General features: G+C 40.6%; 1 protein-coding gene across 1 annotated transcript; it reads right to left on the minus strand.

Annotated features, from left to right (window-relative positions):
• Window positions 1-3,558: 3,558 nt before the first annotated feature.
• Window positions 3,559-20,737, minus strand: LOC125008886. The gene is made up of 11 exons (XM_047586244.1): window positions 20,591-20,737; window positions 17,612-17,956; window positions 16,239-16,574; window positions 15,991-16,101; window positions 15,070-15,374; window positions 12,617-12,622; window positions 12,308-12,320; window positions 6,797-7,120; window positions 6,193-6,513; window positions 4,938-5,261; window positions 3,559-4,209 (listed from the first exon to the last, which is right to left on the minus strand). The coding sequence occupies exons 1-11, from the start codon at window positions 20,625-20,627 to the stop codon at window positions 4,154-4,156; spliced, it is 2,178 nt and encodes a 725-aa protein (XP_047442200.1). The 5' UTR covers window positions 20,628-20,737; the 3' UTR covers window positions 3,559-4,153.
• Window positions 20,738-24,785: the final 4,048 nt, after the last annotated feature.

Consider the following 24,785-nt stretch of genomic DNA (forward strand, 5'->3'; position numbering starts at 1 on the left):
TTTAAATGATCTCTGAGTGTGAACTCATGTCAGAATCAAGACTGAGATGTGATGAATGTCACAGAAACTCGGCTGATGAAATCCTTGTTTGATCAGAAACACATAAAGAAAATGTGGAGCATTTAAATTCCATCTACAAGGAGCTAAATTATAATAGCTCTACTATACAATGATGAATGAGCTCTTAGTTAAAGTCTCAAATCTTCTGCTTCTTTATGATACAATTCAAAATCATTTCAAATGTCGAACATCAGAAAAACAGATGTTCAGCAGGTACCAAGACTGATTGGAGAAGATGTTGATGTGTTTTTTCCACCACTCACACCAGTATGGTTTCTCTACTGTTTGAATTTGAGAGACATCATTTCTCTCTCATGTGACTATTCTTATTTTTTGGCAGGAGTTTTTTTTTCATATTGCTCACATTGACTTTTTTTTAATTGATTTGGTGATCACAATCAGAATCAGAATACTTTATTAAATAAATACTTTATTAACCCTTCAAGGAAGTAGTTTTGTTGCTGCAGCTCCCATAACCTGACAAATACAAATAGAATAAAAAATAATATGTTAAATTTATACATAAATTAAAAAGATAATGTAAGATGCATAAAAAAACAAATATTGCACAAGTATTCACATACAGAAAGTAAAATGGTTACAAATGAATAATAAAAGAGTCTGAACTCTGAAGTGTTGAGAAAACCAACACCAACACCAACTTCTGCAGTGTTCTGTGGTACATTTAGGTAGGATGAGTTGTGTAGTGGGTTGAGGGAGTTGTCCAGGATGGTATACTCCTCTCTGACAGTGTGTTCAAAGAGTCCAACTCCACCCCTACAACATTACTGGAATAGTGGATCGGTTTGTTGGGTCTATTTGAGTCCACCACTCTCAGCCTGCTGCCCGAACATGCAAACAGCGTACAGGAATGCACTGGTCACCACTGATTCACAAAACATCCATGACATTGTCCAGCAGATGTTAAAGTACCTCAGTCTCCTGAGAAAGTTGAGTCTGACCCTCCCTGTGGAGTAGCCTCAGTGTTCTTTGACCAGTTTATTGTCAATGTGCACCTAGTAACCCTTAACGACGCTCACACAGGCCCCAAGACTGGTAAGAGTGATCCCTGGAGCCTTTTTCCTACTCATGTCCACATGAGCTCCTTTGTTGCTGATATCACTGATCACCGTCTCCGTCACCACTGTTACATCCTACTCCTGCTACTGGTGATCATGCCGATGCCATGTGGTGGTATGTTGCAGTGAAGACTCTCATATGGGTAACAATGGTAGGATTTGTAAATGATTTGTTAATCATATAGACTCCATGTGATCATTCTCCCTTTCATTCTGAGTTTTCCTCTATCACTGCGTTTTTCTCCTACATGGATCTGGCGAAACTGTGGTTGTGGTTTCTCACTTTTGTTGAGTGAGTTTGAGTTCTTTCACTTCCTTAATGAATTAAGAATTAATTAATGCGTCCTTATATGGCTGACAGTGATACTTTTTTTTATTATATGAATTCTCAGATGATCCTCTTATGTGGTTAGTAAAAGCTTTCCCCCTGATATTGTTTATCTCCACTGGGAATAGCTTAATCACTGTAAGAAAGGATTTGAGGTTTTTGCTATCTGAATTTCCTCAGTCAGTTCAACTAAAATGTTTTGTGTATCTACTTGAAATATCAAGTTTTTCTGCACCCAACTAATCAGTTCAATCAAAACCAGTCAGGCAACATACATTTCTTAGTTGACTCAACATATCTACATGTGGCCCCTGCTAAAGTGCATATGCAACCCAACACAGCCAACTCCTGCAGCACCATGTGCCACACAAAACTTCCTTTTTGGATCAGGAGTTTTCCAAGGTAAGAACACACTTTGACTCTGCTTGCATTTATCAAAATGTTTAGGTATTGTTAGACTACCTAGATTGTTAGTGTGTGATTTTAAGAACAGAAAATTGTTTTTTGCAAGCAGCTAAATAAATCATGAGAACTGTTATAGAATGCAATGCTAGACATTTCTTTTTCATCCTTGTGTGGTTGGATGAGTTTATAGTACACAATTCATGTCCAGTTCTTAATAGTTAAGTTCATTCAGTTGTCCAGTATCAGTGCTAAAGACAAATGAGATCCACTAGAAAGATGATGTCTCACTCTTTTAGATTTGGTGGAATTAAACATATTACGTTGGTGTTACAGAGTGAAAGTCCTCCTCATTAAACATCTTTGACATGTAGCCTCCTCTGCTCTGATTGGCTCTCAGGTTGATCATGTGGCAGCTTTAGTTTCTACAACACATCACTACATGAGCAACTGGAAAGTGCTGAAGCTGAAATATTAACTGGGCAGTAGTGGTGAGTGAAACAATGAGGTTGGGAAATAATAAAATGAAATTTAATATTACTAGTTAAAAATGAAAATATTACATTTTTGTATGACATGTTAATTGTGGCCTGATTTTTTTTACATTTATTTTTAGTAATTATTACTATTTTAATGCAGAGGTAAATGATAATGAAACGAGATGGAAACACAGAAAGTACTTACAGACAGTGATGTATGGAGATGTCAGTCTCACTTTGACTTTCTTTTTCTTCAGAGCTGGAGACTACAGACCAACCAGCCCTGTGAGTTATATGAATTGGATCTGCCACTTCTCAACATTTTCTTCAGCCAACCAATGAAGCATCCCAAGGCATTACAAGCTAAGACACAGACACTATAACAGGTCATGCCCTTTGCCTTATATCTGCAGTGGCTGTGTGCTCTTTTAAGACACAAGCTGCGCTTTAAAACCATTTGTTGAAACATGAATCAGTGGTTAGTCAATCTCTTGGCAGAATGCCTTGACAGTTCTTGTGGGGTTGAACACAGTACTCAGGCTTATAACCACAAATCTTTATACAGTAAAACTACATAACGCAATAAGAACACTCAAGAAAATGTCTATATACAAAAGAAAAAGGCCTGTAAAAGCCACAGGAAATACAGATGAGGTCCATGTGCATGAATTTCTATATTCCAGAATATATTTGAATAAATAGCTCAAGTGGACAGCAAAAACTCATTATAGTGTTTTCTCCAGAAGAATTAATGAACACGCTGACACTGACGAACTACAAGAACCACAACAACAAAAAAAATGCTTTTATCATTTTTATTTTTATGGCAGGTTATCGTCAAATAAAAAGTCTGAAATTAATAGCATAAAAGTTCATCCACAATGTAAAAGACGATCAGCGATGTGTTGATCAGAGACTGAATGTTGATGAAACTCATGAAATGAAGTGGGCAGTACCAGGTTAAACTAACATCAACCAATGGGAATGACTAATCCAGCTGATTGACATATAGTTAGCTGAAGGAAACACTGCTCATAACTTTGGTTCCTACCAATAAATAAATGTGATGATAGCAGTTTGGAGCACTGGATGAACCCAGATGGAACGGCGGTGTCCTAGACGGTATTTTCTTTTCAACATATGTTAGAAAGATTTTTATGTTCTGCTCGTTTCAGTGGAAAATATACAAGATGGTTCAGCAACCGGAGTCTCAGGTGTTGACTGCATTTTAATTGTCAGTTTTCACCAGAGGATGATGGTGACATTAATGACTTAATGATCCAGACACAGTGAAAAAATGAACCAGGATCAGATCACACAGTTATTTTCTTCACAGCACTTTGATTTGTTTTACCTCTTCCTTTTCATTACTTCCTTGTACTTTCATTGTTTGGAACTGTACTGACAGTTGCTTTATCTGTGTTCATGAAACAACAGCACCACCTAGAGGCTGAACAACAGAAACACACCAACTCCTCACAGGGAAAAATCAATAAAAAAAATGAACCAGCAGGGGAAGAATCCGTCTGAAGGAGTTAGACAGTCTTTTAAAGTGATGAGGGTGAATCTTAAATGTTCCTCCTCCTCCTCAGCAGAGAAGCAGTTGATGATTTCTTCAGGATCCTCAATCAGATGGAAGCAGGAAAAGATCCAGACGGAGCTGAATAATGAGGAAGCAATGAAACCATCCAGACACAGGTAGGAGCAACAAGGACATGTTGATTAAGCTGACAGAGCGTCCTCCTCTCTTCATCCATCGTCCATCAGATCCTTCACTGATCAATGATCAAAGATCAACAACCTGATCAAACTGACTCTTCATCCATCAGAGGAGACGTTTCATCCTGGACCTGGACTCTGTCTGGAGAGGAGACAGAAGACAACCAAAAAGACAGTCAGATAGTGCAGGAAAGGCTCGATTATTAGTTGCATGTGTTTGGTCCCATTGCAGCACTATGATCATGTGTCTGAAGCTTGTTCTAAATAACGTGCAGCCTTACAGTCATGTTTGTTGTCTGTTTTTAATATGTGTCTCTCTGTGAAAGAGGCCGATGTGTGTGTCTGTTCGAATGAAACGGCTTGCTCATGTTCATCTGTGAATGACTGTGAGTGTATTACACTGTATTAACGGCTGCTGTTGCTAGCATGCTAAATTAGCTCCCTAGCCTGCAGATTCAACCTATGTTATCTGTGTTGCTGGCTTATATTGAATCTCTACTGAGGTACTGGATTGTTTGCTGATTCTGTTTGGTTGTGATGTTGTGTGGTAGCAAGCAGGTGGTCGTGTCGGTATCAATAGGCATGTTATATTGTAGTCATGTGCTCATTATTTATCTATTTCCTTTCAGAATCACACACAGTAAACCCAGTAAAGAACCCATTACCCATTTACATGTTTATTGATCCCTGATCTGCATCACCCACCACCTCCTTCCTTCCTGCCCTGAACATTCTGGCCTTGGGGTGGTGTCCTGACTGACACTTCCGACTGTGTGCAGTAGAAAGATCTGAACAGCCCTCCCCTCTCTCCCATTGTTCCCCCCAGCCACCAACCCTCACCCACAGACAAAACAAACAGAACTATCAAACCTTTCACTGTGAGCTCCACTGTTTTCCATCTCACAATGTTTCCCTCCTTGTTGTAGACTCTACATATGTATTCTCTACTGTCTCCATATGTGGGGTATTTCAGGGTCAGTCTGAGGTCTCCAGTTTCCAGCAGGTCTTCATTCATCTTTGTTCTGTTTCTATAAATCCAGTTCTGTTGTTCAGGATGGTCAGAGTCATTGTGATACACATGGACCTTCCTGTCGTATCCGTCCCTCCACTCCACTCTAGTGTCTCCAGGCAGCTCTGTGGTTCTGAAGGGCAGCTGGACAGACTCCACCCCTGGATCGACCTCCACCTGGCAGACTGAGAGGACAACACATCACACCACAGAAAACAGAAGGACAGAAGCAGACGAGAGCAGAAGGGGACAGGACAGAGGTCTAGAAAGGTGTTGCAGATGATCAGAGTCTTGAAGGTTGGTTGTTTGTCCATGTGCTTCACAGTAATGTCTCCTGTCAGTGTGGAGCTGCTGTCTGCAGCTTCTCTCTCTGTGGATCTAACATTCAGTGAAGAGTTAACATCCTAACATGGTTTCAATCTCTCTGTCTCTCTGTGGTGGAAACAAATCTCAGCTCCACACAGCATTTCAAACTCAGAACCCTTCATCTCATCAAAGTCTCAGCTCAGCAACTTTAGTCAGTAACTCTGGTCCAACTCTGACCACATGTTTGCTGCTGAAGGATCATGATGTTTCTCATCTTCTGTCTATCTATTGATGCCATTGATCAGAAAGTCTGACTCCATTCACAATCTGCAGGATTTAAGTAGTGGAGCCTCTGGATGAAGTGACTTCACATCAACATCAGAGAATAAGCTTTTCAGCCTCAGTACTTCAGAGAGCATTTAGGATGAGACTGGAATCAAAGTCTGATCCAGTTTACTGAGAACATGGATCCAAACCAATGGCACTGATCAGAGAACAGTAGGCGTTGGGAGAGCTCTCTGGTCTCTTTCGGGAACATTTGAGTCCCTGAAAAAGTTCAACGAGTGCCAATCAAATTCACAGAGAAATGTTCCAAACACTGTCTGAGAAAAGATGAAGCTTTCTTGTGGGTTCAATCATAGTATATGTTTCCTTAACTACTAACGTTCTTCTCACAGCTGAAACAGTATCTCTGCTTCAATACAAACAAACCACTTTTTAGAGGAAACTGTCCAATGTTCAGTGACACTAATGGTGAGGTTTCTCTGAGTCATCACCAGAAAGTGATTCAGACTTCGACATATTACTGACCTCCGACATTGAGCTTCACTTGGTTCTTCATTCGAATGTTTTTCTCCTTGTTGTAGACATTAAACGTGTAGGTCTTGGTGTCTCTATCTGTGGGGTATTTCAGGGTCAGACTGAGGTCTCCAGTTTCCAGCAGGTCTTCATTCATCTTTGTTCTATTTCTGTAAATGTGGTGCTGTTCTTCAGGATTTTCACAGCCGTTCTCATACACATGGACCTTCCTGTTGAATATGTCCATCCACTCCACTGTAGTGTCTATAGGCAGCTCTGTGGTTCTGAAGGACAGCTGGACAGACTCCACCCCTGGATTCACCTCCACCAGGACTGAGAGGACAACACATCACATCATCAGCTGAAGAGACAGCTGCTCTATTCAGCTATGCAGCTCTACTAAGAGAAACTGTTCAGCTGGGGTGGCTATTCTGTTATACAGATTTAAAGAGTAGGTGTCAGAGGTAACTGAGACAAATGAAGGAAGATATATTATTATTAGGAAACTAAAAGTCCAATTTTTTTTTTTCCGGCTACTCTGACCTCGACAACTGAGAACCTTCACAGACATATATCATTATTGTTACAAAGCAGAACCTGCATCTCCAGTACTGACCTCTGAATTTGAGCTCCACTTGTTTCTTCATCAGGATGTTTTTCTCCTTGTCGTAGATGATGCAGGTGTAGGTGTTGTCATCTCTCTCTGTGGGGTATTTCAGGGTCAGACTGAGGTCTCCAGTTTCCAGCAGGTCTTCATTCATCTTCGTTCTGTTTCTATAAATCTGGTTCTGTTCTTCAGGACGGTCAGAGCCATTCTCATACACATGGACCTTCCTGTCGTATCCGTCCATCCACTCCACTCTAGTGTCTCCAGGCAGCTCTGTGGTTCTGAAGGACAGCTGGACAGACTCCACCCCTGAATCCACCTCCACCTGGAGGACTGAGAGGACAACACATCACATCATCAGCTGTAGAGACAGCAGCAGCTGTCAGATACCAAGTCAGAGACTTAAAGATTTAATATCAGCTTAAACAGGAAAGGAAGGAATGATTGTAGATTCAAACTTAGCTCCAGGTTAAGGGTAAACACTGAGACCCACATCCAACAACTGGAGTTGATTAATTTGCTCAAGATGGACAAAGACAGGAAAATGTTCACTGTGGACCCACGGCATTCTCCCAAAAGAGACATGACGTCTTGTCCTCGCTTTCATCTTTTAGTCATATGATACTGTGGAAAGAAAACACCGCATCCCAGTTTATTCCAAACCTGGAAACACACTAAGACAAAAACTGATCCACCCCAAAGACAAAACACCTAGACAGAAACAGAGTAATGTAGTGTATGCTGTTCAGTGTAGTGAGGAATGTACGGACTTGTACATTGGGGAAACAAAACAACCCATCCCCAAACACATGGCCCAACACAGGAGAGCCAGCTCATTAGGGAACGACTCAGCAGTCCACCTCCACCTGAAGGACAAAGGACACTCCTTTGAGGATACCAACGTCAAAGTCCTGGACAGATGGTTTGAGAGAGGAGTAAAGGAAGCCATCTATGTCAAAGTGGAAAAACCTTCTCTAAACAGAGGAGGTGGACTGAGATTTAATTTACCAACTATTTATAATTCAGTCTTTCTGTCCCCAAGAAGTTTCAACACCATTCACACATTGAGCCTCCAGGCTCCCATGGACAATAGCCTCGTTAGAGCTCTATTCATAGGGTAAGTAGCCGAGGCACACAGTTCACCCCATTCAAGGACAGGTAAGTACCAGCCGTTATGGTAATTAGTGACCCCAGTTTCTGGTCAAGCAAGTTTCTGGTGGGTGTTACCCACAGAGTTTATTCCTATTTAAACCTCAGTTTCCCACTAGTTAATCAGAACTGAAGAAGCTACTCGGATGAGTGGCGAAACGTCTTCAAGAAATTCTACAAGTCCAGCTGACCTTATTCAACCCTTTTTGGATGTGGAAAGAAAAGTTACCTTCATATGAAACCACATATAAGACCTGATAAAGTTTCCTAAAAAACTAAAAACTAAACTTCAAATCCACCATGACCTCTTCAAACAAAGTCTTTTTAAGTTTAACCATGGGTTACTCAAGGCTAGATAGCAACACCTATCTGAAATGATTAATAAGAACATCAACAACACTCGCACTGTTTGCTATGATTGATAAACTTACAACAAACTCAAAAAGAGATATTTTCAGAACCTACTTCCACAGAAAAATGAAATGAATTTGCCTCCTTTTTCAATGAAAAAATTAAATCTATAAGACTAAATATCAACACAAATCAGCAAAATAATAAAATGGCACAATGCTTGAAACCACCTAGGAATAAATCAACTATGATATAAGAATTTAATACAGTTAAACCATAGAGCAAACAGTTCAGCATCTTAAACCATCAACATGCTGTCTTTACACGGTGCCATCTGACTTTTTTTTAAACTATCATAAGCTCTGTCCAAACAGATCTTCAGCAAATAATAAATTATTCACTTTCCTAAACCCCTAAAAGTATCTGCCATCAGGCCACTCTTAAAAAAAGAGAACGATGGATGCTTCAATTTTAACCAACTGTACATCTCAAGTCTTCCTTTTATAGCCAAGATCGTTGAGAAAGTTTTTAATAACTTTTTGAGTTTTTAACTCAGCAACTTCTTGAACTCCAGTGGACTCTTTGACAAAAATATCAATCAGGCTTCCGACCTCACCACAGTACAGAAACGGCTCTTATTAGGGTGTTAAATGACATAAGGTTGAACACTGACTCAGGCAAGGTGTCAGTTCTGGTCCTGTTGGATCTCAGTGCTGCATTCGACACTGTGGATCACAGTATTCTGCTGAACAGGTTGGAAACCTGGGCAGGACTCAAGGGAACAGTCCTACAGTGATTCAGGTCCTACTTGGAAGAGCGGAGTTATTTTGTGACCATTGGAAATTATCAATCCAACCGAGTGGCTCTGACAAATGGAGTTCCTCAGGGGTCAGTCATTGGACCCCTACTGTTCAGCCTTTATATGCTGCCTGGGCCAAGTTCTGCAACATTCGAATGTCAACTATCATAGTTATGCAGATGACACTCAGATATATCTCGCACTGTCTCCAGATGACTGCAGTCCAATAGAGTCATTGTGTCACTCCTTAGAGCAAGTCAAAAATTGGATGAACCAAAATTTCCTTTGGTTAAACCAAGATAAACCTGAAGTTATTGTTTTTGTTGACAACAAAGAGAAGAGGGTTATTGTCATTAAAATCCTGAGTCACTGTCTGTAGAAACTAAAGACCAAATCCTTGGCGTGCTGATAGACAGTCATATCAAATCAGTCACCAAAACAGCCTTTTATCAACTTAAGAACATATCCAGAAGTAAAGGCTTCATGTCCCAAACAGATCAGGAGAAGCTGATTCATGCCTTCATCTCCAATAGACTCAACTACTGTAACAGTCTTCTATATGATGCATCTTTTAACAAATACTACACACAAATGGCTAATTATGTGTGTAATGAGGTAGTCTGAAAGTTGTATAAGTAGAAGCATGTCTGTCACAAAAGATGAAGTTACCTTTTTATTTGTACTGTGTGTACAAATAAAAAAAAGAGTGGTTACCCTACTTGATGGTTACTGTGAAATTCCCACAATGCTTAGCGCATGTGACATATGCTTGAGTTCTGCACTTGAGTTTCACGTTACGTGTAAATGATCTGGCCAGAACAAACCTTGTTGTTGTTCTTGAAAATGTATGTAACAGCCTTAACACGTCTTATCTGTTCAGTGAACACTTTGAGAGTCACCACTTCTGTCAAATGATATTGCGTGTCTCCTGATGACACAGGGCTGTATTTTAGACATAAAGTCATGGATTTTTACAGTTCAACCAGGACAAAACTGAGGTTTTAATCATTGGGCTTGAAAGCAAGAGAGAGAAACTTTTACCAAAACTAAAAGATTTTAGTCCATCACAATGTGTTAAAAATCTGGGCGTCCTTTTCGACTCTGAGCTTGATTTTATTCCACATATTAAAAACACCACAACTAAAATCACGCAATAATTGTCCTCTAATTATGATAAACTGATCAAGGAATTAAAAAGGATTTGAATAGATGGGATGTCCTCCCCTTATCACTCTTTGGCAGAATAGAGTCTGTGAGAATGAATATTCTACCCAGACTACTATTTGTATTTCAGTCTCTCCCTATCTTAGTACCACAATCCATATTTAAGTTATTACAAAAATTAATATTGAAATTCAGAGACCAAAGACCAAGGAAATACTGATGTCAGCAAAAGAGAAAGGAGGCTTAAACGTGCCTGATCTAAAATTTTACTACTGGGTAGCCCAGCTGCGAGCAGTGGTGGCATGGGTTGTCGGATAATGGATAGGCCTCTATTGAACGAGACTCTGGGGGTACAGGAGCATAGTGTAGGGGGTTCTGTAATTTCCCAAATTTGTGGGACAATTAAAGGTTTTCTAATTCTAATTGTAACCCGTCTAGTCCTCCATTCCTTAGCATGTATTTAAATCCTTTTCACAACTTAGAGACAAGTTTGCCTCCAAGTGATCTATATAGATATTTACAAATCAGACATTATTTTACAAACGATACAGACTGGGAAAATATAAGAAAGGAACCTACAAATACAGAAAGCCATTTTATACATCTGCTTGAAACGGTTCTGCAACAAAAAAAAACAAGTATCTGGATTCAAACAAGTAAACGTTTGAATCCAGAAACAATCCCAGCAACAAATGCTGGAGGAAGTGTGGTCTGGTCGGTGACCGTACTCGTATGTTTTGGGACGGCCCCAAAATGAAAACACTTGACACAAAATGTCAAAAAGGAACTGGAAAACATTTTGTTAATGGACCTTCCTATGGACCTTTGTTCTTCTTATTAGATGTGTTTCCTGCCCACCCATTTACCACAGAACAATGTGACATATTAGATGAAAAATTATGACTATTAACTGGCTGAAGCTGAACCCTCCCACAATGGATCAATGGTCAGACAAAGTAGAGCATGTCTGTATGATGGAAGATATGACAGCCCAGCCACAGCTAAAAGGACCTATTGTTATGAGAAGATGGACCCAGTTACTGATTCTCTTGCTTAGGACTCTTCTGCATCTACACTCGTCAGTCATTTATTGTTTCCATTGCTTTAAATGTTGCCTTTTTTGGAGTTGTAGAACTAGATAAGATGTATGTGCTCTGCCTTTTCTAGTGCTATCTCTGTGTGCCAGATGAGACCCAGTCTCAAGATGAGTTTTTGCAATCCTTTGTGATAATAACTGCCTGTCAAGGTGGATTAAAGGTAATAAAGTCAAAAAAGTAGGATTTTATCATCTTAAGAATGTAGTCAGAGTTCACCCGTTTCTCTCTTTGGCCAGTACAGAGGTGCTAATGCATGCTTTTATTTTTAGTCATATAAATATCATAATTCCCTGCTTTCTGGCCTCCCCAAAAAGAGTATTTCACAACTTCAGCTACTTCTGAACTCATCTGCATGTGTGCTGAGGAGGACCAGAGAGCGGGTTCATATAACACCAGTTTTAGAATCACTGTATTGGCTCCCTGTGCGTTTCAGGATTGATTTGAGGTCCTTTTATTTCATTTTTATTTAAAAAATCAGTTGTGTTGATGTTTTCCTAAATAAAAACTTTAAAATTTAAATGTGAAGCTGCTTCTTTAGTAGATGAGTATTATGCAAAGGTGAATTCACTTATTGAACTCAAGCCAAAGTCCTTTTATGTTCTGCTAAATAAACGACTGCTATTAAACCAAGGTAACATAAACAGAAGTATTATAAATACAGCTCTTTTAAATGTGTGTAGTACAATCTCAGTACAACTTAAATAATTATTTTCAGGTCTATTAGTTTCAGGTTGATTTATTGCTGTAGCTGTACTATCTGCCAAACTGGACTGATGCTGTGTAAACCAGCTGCTAACAGTAGAGACTAGCACTTAGCCTAGCCTAGCCTAGCTTGTGTGCCTAAGTAAGCAGGAAGCAATGAGGGAGGAGGATGTGTTTAACAGCCAGACGTCATTTGGTCCACCCCAACCCCTACCTGTGGTCCACCAACACGTCTATAATATTGGCTACATCACTGACCTTTCACTCTGAGCTTCACTTGTTTCATCTTCACTATCTCTCCCTCCTTGTCGTAGACTCTACAGGTGTAGGTGTTGGTGTCTCCATCTGGGGGTATTTCAGGGTCAGACTGAGGTCTCCAGTTTTCAGCAGGTCTTCATTCATCTTCGTTCTGTTTCTATAAATCTGGTTCTGTTCTTCAGGACGGTCAGAGCCGTTCTCATACACATGGACCTTCCTGTTGTCTCTGTCCGTCCACTCCACTCTAGTGTCTCCAGGCAGCTCTGTGGTTCTGAAGGGCAGCTGGACAGACTCCGCCCCTGAATCCACCTCCACCTGGAGGACTGAGAGGACAACACATCACATCATCAGCTGTAGAGACAGCAGCAGCAGCTATGAGCTCATTGATGATAAATATTCGGAGTGAAACATGTCTGACTGGTTCCAGTCAACTATTCCTAAAGCCCTAGGGAAGAGTTAAAATTTGATGTAGCATCAAACCATCACCAAGTATGGGACTTAACACAGATTGAATGTCAGAGTAAGAATCAATGAAAGGAATGACTAAAGATCAAACTGAGCTTCAGGTTGATGGTGAACACAGTCTGAGACCCACGTCCAACAACTGGAGCTCAATTGTTCAAGAAAGACAGACAGAGGACAGTGGTCACTATGGACCCACATCAGTTCCCTCAATAATCACTCAGTGTCATTCAGTTCAATCCTTTGCTCCAACTTACAGTCATGAGCATGACTCTTGTCTAAGGACTCTTAGACTCTGAATGTCAGTGGGTTTCCTTCTGCCTGACTGTGGTTTGGTCTGTTTTCATGAACAGGGCTTTTTCTAATGTAACCATTCATCTTGGTTTGATGATATATTTGGGAAACTTCAATGGGGTAAGTCACTATACTGTAGTCAACCATTTAGCTGGGGGTGGTCGCTCTGTTATACAAGAGGAGGCGTTAAAGATGACTGAGTGAAATAATGAAAAATATATTATTATTGTTACAAAGCAGTAAAGTTACTGTGTAACTTTATGAAACATGACGTCTGACCTCTGCGGGAATCACAGTACTGACCTCTGACATGGAGCCTCACTTGTTTCTTCTTCAGGATGTTTCCCTCCTTGTCGTAGACTCTACAGGTGTAGGTGTATTTGTCTCTATCTGTGGGGTATTTCAGGGTCAGACTGAGGTCTCCAGTTTTCAGCAGGTCTTCATTCGTCTTCGTTCTGTTTCTATAAATCTGTTCTGTTCTTCAGGATGGTCAGAGCCGTTCTCATACACATGGACTTTCCTCCAGGCTCTGTCCGTCCACTCCACTCTAGTGTCTCCAGGCAGCTCTGTGGTTCTGAAGGACAGCTGGACAGACTCCTCCCCTGAATCCACCTCCACCACCTGGAGGACTGAGAGGACAACACATATCAAAATATGCACGTTGGGCACCAGACAGGATTCACACTGTCAGAAAAATAATTTTGAGTTTTATATTTCTGTAGATAATTGGAGAGGTAAGAAAAGAAATATAAAAAATAAATATCAACAAGCGATTTAACTCAAGTTCAACCAAATTAAGATTAGCATGAAAGTAAAAGTTAATTCTCAATCACAAATCATGAACAGAACAGCTCAATATGTCAATAAGACTGTCTGCCTGTTCCACGGAGCTCAACCCTCTTCTCCTTAAAACCAATCCTTTACCATGTCACCTCCAGTTCACTCAGTTTGTTTAGCTTTTCATCCCAGTTCTGGTTTCTTTCCCTTCCTTTCCTTGTCTCACATCTCACATTGTTTCTGCTTCAGCCTCCTTTTTCCCTTTGTTTAAACATCCCTCCTCTCTCATCTCTTTGTGCTCAGGTGTCTCTGATTTGTAAACTCCCCTCACCCTCCTTATGAGCAGTGATGGGAATAACGGCATTAAAATAAACGCTGTTACTAACGGTGTTAGTTGCGAGCCCCGTCACCGATTGGGCCCGGTTGACCCAGTTCTTTTCATTCTGACGCTGATATATCTGCCTGTTACATTCTGACTCTACTTCCTGACAGACTGGATCATTGTAGAAGCTTCAGCTCACAAACTAGTTGTGTTCTTCTCCCATAAAGACTGATCTCTGAAGGCCAGAGATTGTTGATCCTTTTTTTTTCAATCAAACAAATGAATGAAGCTCATAGATGAACAGTGACTGTGTTTGTATCCAGCTTGTATAGTGATCTACCACTTTAACCATCATGGCAGCGCTCTGCATCCGAGTAAAAGAGGAGATTAGGAGGCAGATATGGGCTCTGTGCAGGACACAGTGATTTATTCTAATATCAGCCTTTAGAAAGAGCGGGGGTTTGACCGGTCCATTCTTCAGGTCATCAACAAACTGTAACGTTATCTAAAATGTACGCGATGACGTATGAGGGAGGAAAAAACACGCACACAGCTTTCATTTGCCACTTTTGCCTATGTGAAAGCCACCAAAGGAGAGTTGACCTGGGTCAAAAAATACACATTATTAGACATATTTAAATTTAAAATAAAAGAAGAAGAGTAACGTAATAGTTACTTTCCCTGGTAACTAGTTACTTTTATAGTGGAGTAATTCAGTTACTAGTTTAGTAACTAGTAACTATAACTAATTACTTTTTAAAAGTAACGTACCCAACACTGCTTATGGTATGGTATGCTTATCGGTAGTACCGAGTAACATGCCTCGTCTTTCGATGCCAAGTTTCGGTACCCGGAGGTTAACCTCTGCCCTGTATCTACAGTACTGACCTCTGACATTGAGCTTCACTTGTTTCATCATCAGTATCTTTCCCTCCTTGTCGTAGACTCTACAGGTGTAGGTGTTGGTGTCTCCATCTCTGGGGTATTTCAGGGCTAGACTGAGGTCTCCAGTTTTCAGGTTTCTCCTCATCTTTGTTCTCTTTCTATAAATCTGGTTCTGTACTTCAGGATGGTCAGAGCTGTTCTCATACACATGGACCTTCCTGTCGTCTCTGTCCGTCCACACCACTCTAGTGTCTTTAGGAAAGTGAGTTATGGTTTTGCAGGGCAGTTGGACAGACTCCACCCCTGAATCCACCACCACCTGGAGGACTGAGAGGACAACACATCACATCATCAGCTGTAGAGACAGCAGCAGCAGCTCTGATGGTAACAGGACGTCTCTGTCCGTCCTTGTCTCTGTGTCTCATGTTGGTGAAGGACTCTCAGTGTCCAGTTTGTTGGAGGACGTGGATCAACCAGGTCACCTGAGCTCACCTGACGTCTGTCTCACCTCCCACACAAACCACTGGAAACTAGTTTGAGACTGAACACCAGTTTTCTTCTTAAGTTACCAAAAAAGAAGTCAGGAACTAATGAGGAACCAATCAGATGAATGGATGAGGAAGAACCCTAACCCTCTGCTCTGGTTCTACTGGGACTGGGAGAGACCTGGACTCATGAGCTCAGAGCTTCGAAAATCCAGCTCAGGTCCTGATTGAGGACGTCAGGAGCTTCTGATTAGAGCTGGATTGTGTCTGTGTTTGTTCCTGATGTGTTCCTGACTCGTTCCCTGGTAACTAGTCAAAGCTCCTGGTTTGATGAAGAGTTTCTGATTCTGGAACTAAACCTGGAACTTTCTCTTCATCTCTCTGTAGCAGCTGTTTGAATCTGAACAAGGACAGATGTTACCATCAGTATTATGGGTAGTGTAGTAGTAGAGACTCACCTGACATGAAGTAGTGTCGAAAATAAAACAAAAGACCCCCAACAACACCAAGAACAACCACCAGGAGAAATAGGAGAACCCCAAGAACTTTAGGCCAGACTGGAGGTGGTGCTGTAGAGAAACATAAAGAACATCATGACCTCTGACCTCTGACCTGTATCTAAACCTCTGTATCTAAACCTCTGACCAGTATCCAAACCTCTGACCTGTATCTAAACCTCTGACCTGTATCTAAGTCCGTCCAGTACCTTTTAGGTGGTGCAGCACTACTTTCTGTCTCAGGATGTCTTGGCCTTTGTCGACGGTGCAGATGTATGATCCAGAGTCTCTCTCTGTGGGGTATTTCAGGGTCAGACTGAGGTCTCCAGTTTTCAGCAGGTCTTCATTCATCTTTGTTCTGTCTTTGTAAAACATGTCCTGTTTATTGAGTTGGTTTCTTCTGTCTCGATACACATGGACCATGATGAGTTCTGGTTCGGAGCGAGTCCACTCCACTGTGGTGTCCTCAGGCAGGTCAGTGTTTGTTTTACATGGCAGGATGACAGACTCCGCCCCTTCCTGCACCTCCACCTCCACCTGCTGGTCTGAGAGGACAATAAAGCAGATAAACTGAGGCAGGTGTTTGTTTCCTGGATGAGAAGCTGGAGGTGTTCAGTCTGCAGCTCTTCATCTAACAGCTCACTGTGGCTGCTCCCTCTTCTTCTGTTACTCCCTGAATATTTCAGACTGATCCATAGAATCATTGTTGATAAATGACCAGTGTGTTGGTGACTTCTACATTCACTGAGTTCTCTGGATGAGTTCATCATAAAAGTCAACATAATTCAGGAAGTGATTAAAGCAGCAGTAACACGGTGGTCGTAGTAAATGATTTTACTCTGTAGAGGGCAGTGATACACCCTGTAGCATCAGAACTGACCTAGAACTAAAAAACAGTGGATGAAGTCAAGCAGAGAGAAAGAAGCAGTAATAACTGGAATAGATTCATCTTCAGCGTAATGTCCGAGGCTCCTCTCTACTAGAACTACAAGTTTTCTACATTTACTGTGGATGTGAACAGAGTTACCACCAGATCAAGAACTCAGAGCACAGAGCAGCTGACATGTTGGCAAGAGAATTAAAACTTCAAAATGTACCTTCCAGGTAAATCTGAAACAGACTTTTAAAGAATGTGTGATTCATTTGAATTTCATTATGGAAATTAAATATTTGAATCTACTGACAGAAATAATTAGAAGCATCTCATCACATTAGCAGAAACATGTCACATCATCTTTCCAGGAATGTCTCCTCAGATTGTTCCTGATAATATGAAAACACTGCTGCTTTACAACTTCATTCATGGATCAAATAAAACCTGAGTTACTTATTCCTTACACTTTTCTCTAAAACTCTGAGAAGGACTCACCTTCCTCCACGTTTTCCAGTATTTTAGTTAATATGGTTCTGTCATATCTCGCAGCAAGAATGAATGAATGAATGAATGAGGTGCCACTCTCGTCTCCACTGTTGTTTGTCAAACGTTCTTCTACAAAAACTAAAACCTCACAAATGTTTTCTTGAGTCTTTTTCTTCCTCCACATATTTAAACAGTGAACTCATGTTGAGGTTTGTTTCTGACCTTTGACCTGTAGATGTACGTCTGTCACTCTCTGTTCTTCTCTTCCATCAGTGATGGAGCAGGTGTAGTTGCCGCTGTCAGAGAGGTGGGGTTTTCTCAGAGTGAGGCTGAAGTCTCCAGTGTCCAGAGCATCAGGCGTCATCGATGTCCTCCTCCTGTAAACCTGGTTCTGACCTTCAACTTCAACTGTTTTTTGTCTTTTGTGGATTAATTTGGGACTGAGATCGTTCCGGGTCCAAATCACTGTGGGGTTCTCAGGAAAAAAACCCAAGTACTGGCAGGGTATCAGGACAGACTCCGCCCCCTCATACACCTGCAGCACACCTGCCAGAGCATGCTGGGAAACTGAGAGGACACACAAAGAGAGACAGTAATAATCTGTATGCTGTGGGTCTGACTTCACACGTGACTGAGTGTAGGTCACATTATCTACAGGGACCAGAGAAACCAGTTTAACTATGAGTCAGCCAGTAAGAACTACGTTTAATTTACAGACTGAAGTCAAAGAACAGATCACTGAATGTGTTTTTTCTTTTTGTGTTTTCATAGATTTGGCTGAAAAAGTCTAACCTCCTCCTGTAACAGTTTAGAGTTCAGTGAACCAGAACATGGTTTTTATCGCTAACTGATGACAACATGTCAACATCCAAACCAGAAGTCACATCTCATTTCATCTTCTGTACCGCATAATCCTAACTAGGGTCGTGGGGGTTGCTGGAGCCTTTCCCAGCTGGTATCGGGCGAGAGGCGGGGTCCACCCTGGACAAGTCGCCAGCCTATCGCAGGGCTAACACTAAGACATACAACCATTCACACTCACATGCACATCAATTTAGAGTCACCAATTAGCCTAAGCATGTCTTTGGAGGTGGGAAGAAGCCAGAGTACCCGGAGGGAACCCACGCGAACACAGGGAGAACATGCAAACTCCACCCAGAAAGACCCGGGCTGGACTCAAACCCAGACCTTCTTGCTGGGAGGCATCAGCGCTAACCACCGTACCACTGTGCCGCGCCAAACCAGAAGTCCAGCCGTGTTATTCATGTCGAGTATTCAGAGATAACTTCTTAGTTTCACAGATTCAGAAGCCTGGAACACTGGGAAGCTGACACGCTAGATGTTATTGGTAAACATCCTTCATGTTCATGGACTCCTTGTCCATAAGGCAGAACTGTCCTCATATACCCTACTGTAAGAAACATGTCTATATGGTAAAATGTACATTTATTTCAGAAGGTGAAGCACACGGTCACACTTTGCTGCTGTCATTTTGAAAGTCTGCTGTGCTTTAGTCACTCTGACTTGAATCAGTATGACATGTTGGAATGTTTCTGAAAGGTTCTTGTCAAGCTGCATTTTTTACGTTGTTTCTTCTTTAACAGATGAATCTGCATTTCAGGAAAAGAAAGAAAACCAAAGCGAACATACTACACTGACCACAAGCAACCAGATATTTGAAAGAAGTTGACATATAGGATGTGATGATATTCATGAATGAACTGAATATTTCTGATACATCCAGATTCCTGACAGTTCAACCTGAAGGACTCAACACTCAGCATTCAATGGATAATAACACATCTTGACAGCTGTTTGCTTCAAAATGAACCTACTTTTATAAGTGAAGCTTTTCAATCAAGCTGAAATGAGTGAAGTATATGAATGAATTAACTGTAACTTGACAGTGGAAGGTTCAACAAGAACAAGAAAGCAGAAGAAAATTATCATGATTCTGTATCTTGTTCCAGGACAGACTCCGCCCCCCCATACACCTGCAGCACACCTGCCAGTGCATGCTGGGAAACTGAGAGGACACACAAAGAGAGACAGAAATCATCTGCATGTTGTGGGTTTGGCTTCACACATGACTGAGTGTAGGTCACATTATCTACAGGGACCAGAGAAACCAGTTTGTGTTAATGTTATATTACAGTATGAATCCAGACATAACTTAAGTCTAGATGTTGAAACAAGATCATAGGTTGGTAGTTTACGTTAGTCTGTAATATAAATTAAGAACAATGAACCAAAATATGAGTATTCATAATAATATTTCATACTCATACACATTTATGACTTTAATTTGTCATTTTTGTTTTTAAAATGATTATGATTGATGATTTATTTGTATGTATTAGTGTTTTCTTGCAATATAATTAATTGAAATGTGACTCATAACTTGTAACAGAAGCCAATATTTTCTTTAATTAAAGACATTAATCTTTAAGTCATCGCAGTATTAAATTTATATATTATATTTCAGTCGGGACAAATGGCCTCAAACTAGGAGTGAAGCCACCGTGTTAGCCAGCTGCTAGCACCTCAGATAGCGATTAGCCTACTTGGTAGCCTGAGCTAACCCGGTAGCACAGAGTTGGGTGGGCTGCTTTAGCTGTGCCCCATAGTCCATAGTATAATGGTCTCATCATCCCCTCATCCATCATCTATCTTGTGTATATATTGCCCTGCCACCCCCTTTCTTCCCTGTCATGTCCTTTTAGTCTCCTCGTCTTCCTCCCAAGTTTTTGTCTTCCTGCTTTGTTTATTCATTTGGTCTCCCTGTCATTTGTCTCTGCAGCTCTTTCTGTTTCCATTTTCATTAAACACTTTCAGTTTGAAGCGCAGCCTCATCTCATGCTGTTGTCCCGTGTCTGGGTGCCTTCATACCACCTTCCATTCCTGACAAAATCTAGAACCACCACAGAATCGACCCATTCTAGTGCTAGAGTATATTACTGATAGACCTTATGTTTAATAAATATGTAGACCTGCATCATCTTATCTGATATATACGATGAATTCGCTAATCAGCACTGATGTTTATTAATGTTAGCATTAATGTTAGTAACCCTCAGTATATCTGGGTGAGGAAGTTAGGAAGTTTAAACAGGTCATCACTGACTTTGTTTGAAGACACAGACGTGAGAGAAATGATGTGATGCTGAAGCAATAATCAGATCCAGGAAGAAGATATCTCACCATGAACCAGGATCACAAACACCACCAACGTCTTCATCTTCCTGTCAGAACTCCAAGAACTCCACAAGTTTGAACTCTTCTTCAGATCATGAACAGACACTTCTGACTTCCCTCCTCTCGTCTTCCGCTCAGACTGTTTCCACTAAAGTGAAAGCGTCGACTGTACAGAAACAGGAAGATCGAGTTTGTCTGCAACAGTCACCACCGTAACTGACTTCCGTGAGATGAAGTCTAGCTTTGTTTTTTGATGAGGGACAGGATGTCTGGAAACGAAAGCTGAAGTTTACGTTTAAATATCAGGTGACAAGTGAGATATGTTGCTGTTGTCATGGAGAACATTATCAGTTTCACACAGAGCCTGTGTTTACTTTACTTTTGTTCTCATCACATTTCATTATGATTTGACTACCGCCCATCCCCCCATCACTCCACCTTTCACCTGTTCCGGATCTCAGAGTGAGTGTCTGAGAGATTAAACTGAAACTGGTCTCAGTCTGAATCAGGACGTTTTGAACAGAGAAGAGTTATTGCTCTGGATCCACATCCTATAACTCAAAGATTCTTTGGATTCATGTCTTTGTCTGCACACAGTTTGATTTATTAAATACAGATGGATGTGTGACTTTGTCTCTGTCAGACTGAACAGAACATCATATCAACATTATTTTATTCATGACATCACGTTTGTCAGTTCAGTGAAGTTTTTTTCCTGCTGTGTTCAGCTTTATAACCGTCACCGGTCTGTAATTCATCTTCAGTTCAGGTATATTTAAAGCACGTATCATTGGTCTTAAGGTGTCTCTCTCCCTCTCTCACATAAAACACATCGATATAGTACCTGAACACGTATTTTGTGTCCGATGAGTTGTTCTAGAAGTAGAGCCCTAGATACAGTTTGCTTGATGGTTTCCTGTTGCAGAGTCACGGTGCTTGCTCTGTTTCATGCAGTGGTACAGGTTTACTGTGTTTCATCCTGTTTTCAGCAGGCATGCAAATACAGACCCCAGCTCATATGAAGTCAATCATTGTCTTTTATATACAAAATGTCCCACAAATGTTCACTGGTCTGTACCACAGAGGAATGGAGGTCACTTCTCCATATAGGGTTTAGAAATCTGCTGTAAACTGAGTCTTCAGTATTTATTTATTTATGTTTACTGGTTTATTGGTGACTTGGTTGTAGATGTGTAATACAAAAATACTTTTTACACAAGGTCTTGTATTTCTGAATGTGTTCTGAATTTTACTTCATGCAATACGTAGAGGGTTAATGAGGTCTTAAATCGTAGGGTGCTGGGAGGTTAAGATGAATATGATAAATCAGGAAAAGCTTCAAAACTGAATGTGAATGACCCATGTACCAATCTGGGTTTTTACCTCTTAAAGTGAATCTGGCTCCAAAATGCTACTGATTCACTACAAGAGGCAACGTACACACAATTCAACCTTTGGACATTTTATTTCTCCTGGACATCATCACATTCTACCATTGAGCTCATTATACGATCCAGAAGAAGATGGAGATTTCCTCTATGAGGCTAAAGCTAACTTTTACTACAAGATGTCTGTATTGTTTGTCATCTGTAGTACCACCATTAGCCCACTAGGTGGAGGCAAAGGTATGTTGTATGAAAATGATGCACAGGGATCATTCTACCAGGAAGTCACCTCTGATGAAACATGTAATAAAAACAATATCAGTTAGATTTGTTGTCAGTTGTTTTTGGATTTGACGTAAAATTGAGACAGAAGAGGAAATGACATGCTGATTGTGAAATTCAGAGTTTGGCTCTGGTTAGCTCCAGCTGTATGATATCAATGAAAAGAGTAACTTTTCTAGATTTAAATGGCACCCAGCATGGCAGAGTGTGTATCCCTGATCCCTGATATGTGGAGGGCTCTTAAAGAGCTCATTAACATATTCAAATTAGTAACAAACAAACACCTTTTATAATAAAATACACCTAAACGGTTGAGTTGTTTTTAAGGGTTCACTTACATATTCTACTAAACACACATCAGTTTGTATCTGGCGAGAGTCTGACTACACCAGGTTATTCTTTAGGTAATGAATGGAACTGATACACATTAACGATAAATAACAGAGTGCTGCAGCATTATTCCGATCAGTCCCTCATCAACCCCTGGCTGTAAATCTCCCTTTGATGTGCTCGGCTGATTTTCTTCTTCTTCCTCTGTGTTGGAAGGTGGTACAGCTGATGTACCAAGTGTTTGAAGTGGTGGCTCCCTCCACTGCTGCTCCATGCAGCACTTTCAGTTTTATCATTAAATAGTTTTTGTTTGCACTTCTGACCTCCCTCCTTTGTCTTTGGCTCAAACTGTTTCCACTGAAGTGAAAGTGTACAGAAACAGGTAGATCAAGTTTCTCTGCATCAGTCACCACGGTAACTGACTTCCGTCAGCTGAAGTCTAGGTTGGATTTTTGACGAGGGAGGAAAGGACGTCTGGAAACTGAAGCTGAGTTTATGTTTAAATATCAGGTGATATCACATCATGAGATATGTTGCTGTTTTCATGGATCATTACCAGTTTCACACAGGGCCTGTATTTACTTAACCTTTGTTCTCATCACATTTTGTTACGACCTGACCACCGCCCATCCCCCTGTCACTCCAACTCACCTTTCACCTGTTCCGGGTTCCTGTTCATCTGTCTGTGACTGAGAGATTAAGCTGGAACTTGTCTGAGTTTCAGTCTCAGGATGTTTGAACAGAGCAGAGTTATTGCTAAACACAGTTTGATTTATTAAATACAGATGGATGTGTGACTTTGTCTCTGTCAGACTGAACAGAACTCAACTTCCATCATGTCAACATTATTTTATTCATGGCATCACATTTGTCAGTTCAGTGAAGTTTCCTTCCTGCTGTGTTCATCTTTATTTCTGTAATTCATCTTCAGTTCCCTTAAACATAAACGTTTTTTTTAAAGCACACTTCATTGTTCTTAAGTTGTCTCTAAAATCCTCACAGACTATAAACTGAACCGACTAATCAACTTTACTGCTCTATGAGTCACTGATCACGTGACAATAACAACACTGCACTGGTTCATCAAGTGTGTGGAAATACTAAAGATGAAGCACATACTACCGTGACATGTCAGTCCTGAAATACAACTAAAGTATGACTGCAGCTAAAGAGACATGCTAAGGCTAACGCTAACAGAGGAACAGCTCGTATCCTCTCAACAGCAGTTAACAACTTCACCAAACATCCTGTGTTAACAGAGAGAAGGAGGCTGAACGTCAACTATTTACTGAAGTTATCAGAGCGTTAGCTTCAGAGAAATAGCTGCTCCACTATCTCATCTACCAACAGGCTCTGGAGTATCAGTAAACGCTGCTGGTGGTGCCAGTTTATAAAGACTGTTCATATCTGCAGCTCACAGTATTGATAAGCTCATGTGTTTATGTTCAGTTCTATGAGTTGACTTTGTTGCTGTGGTTGTAGAGTGTGTTTTTTTGTCCTTGATGTCAGTGAATGCACCACGTGAGAGACAGAAGTGATGGTCGAGCTGTGAGTTTGCGGTTATTAGTATAGTGCTAAAGCTTCAATAAACTTTCAGAAAAACCTCAGTAGCTTATTTCGTGTGAGATGTTTCAATATGTGTTCAGGTGAAGAAAATAGATTTCATTACTTTCTACTGTGACATCACCGACTAATCGACGTCAACTTAACTTTCACCAAAATTAGTCGATTTTAAAACATCGGAAATCATTAAACCCCATCATAGACATTTAAAAACATCTGAATGAGAAAACATTTCCTATACCAGAGATGCCTTCAGCTGTCAGTAGAAAAGGTTTTTGAGGGTTTTATATTCGCACACACTTGATCATAAATAACCTCTGCAGTCACTGATGGTCAGAGTAACACACTAAACACTGAAGGATGACTTTTTAGATTAATTAAGTGACTAAATGTGTTATGTAGAGCTATTTATCTCTGTGTTTGTTTGCCTTACTTCCTCAGTATTGAGCGCTCTCTTGTTGTCCATCCAATCCTTTGTCTAAGCCTTTATATTCTTTCCTTTGTCAGTTCATCTTTTGTTCTTTTAAAGTCATGTACTTTATTTCCTACCTGTTTTTCTCAAGATTTTTATGATATATAGTTTTTACTATAAAACCAGGACTGAATAATAATTAAGTGGGTGAGGCCTGGACAGAGTAATA

Source organism: Mugil cephalus, chromosome 1 (genome assembly GCF_022458985.1).
Source record: "Mugil cephalus isolate CIBA_MC_2020 chromosome 1, CIBA_Mcephalus_1.1, whole genome shotgun sequence".
Classification (NCBI taxonomy): domain Eukaryota; kingdom Metazoa; phylum Chordata; class Actinopteri; order Mugiliformes; family Mugilidae; genus Mugil; species Mugil cephalus.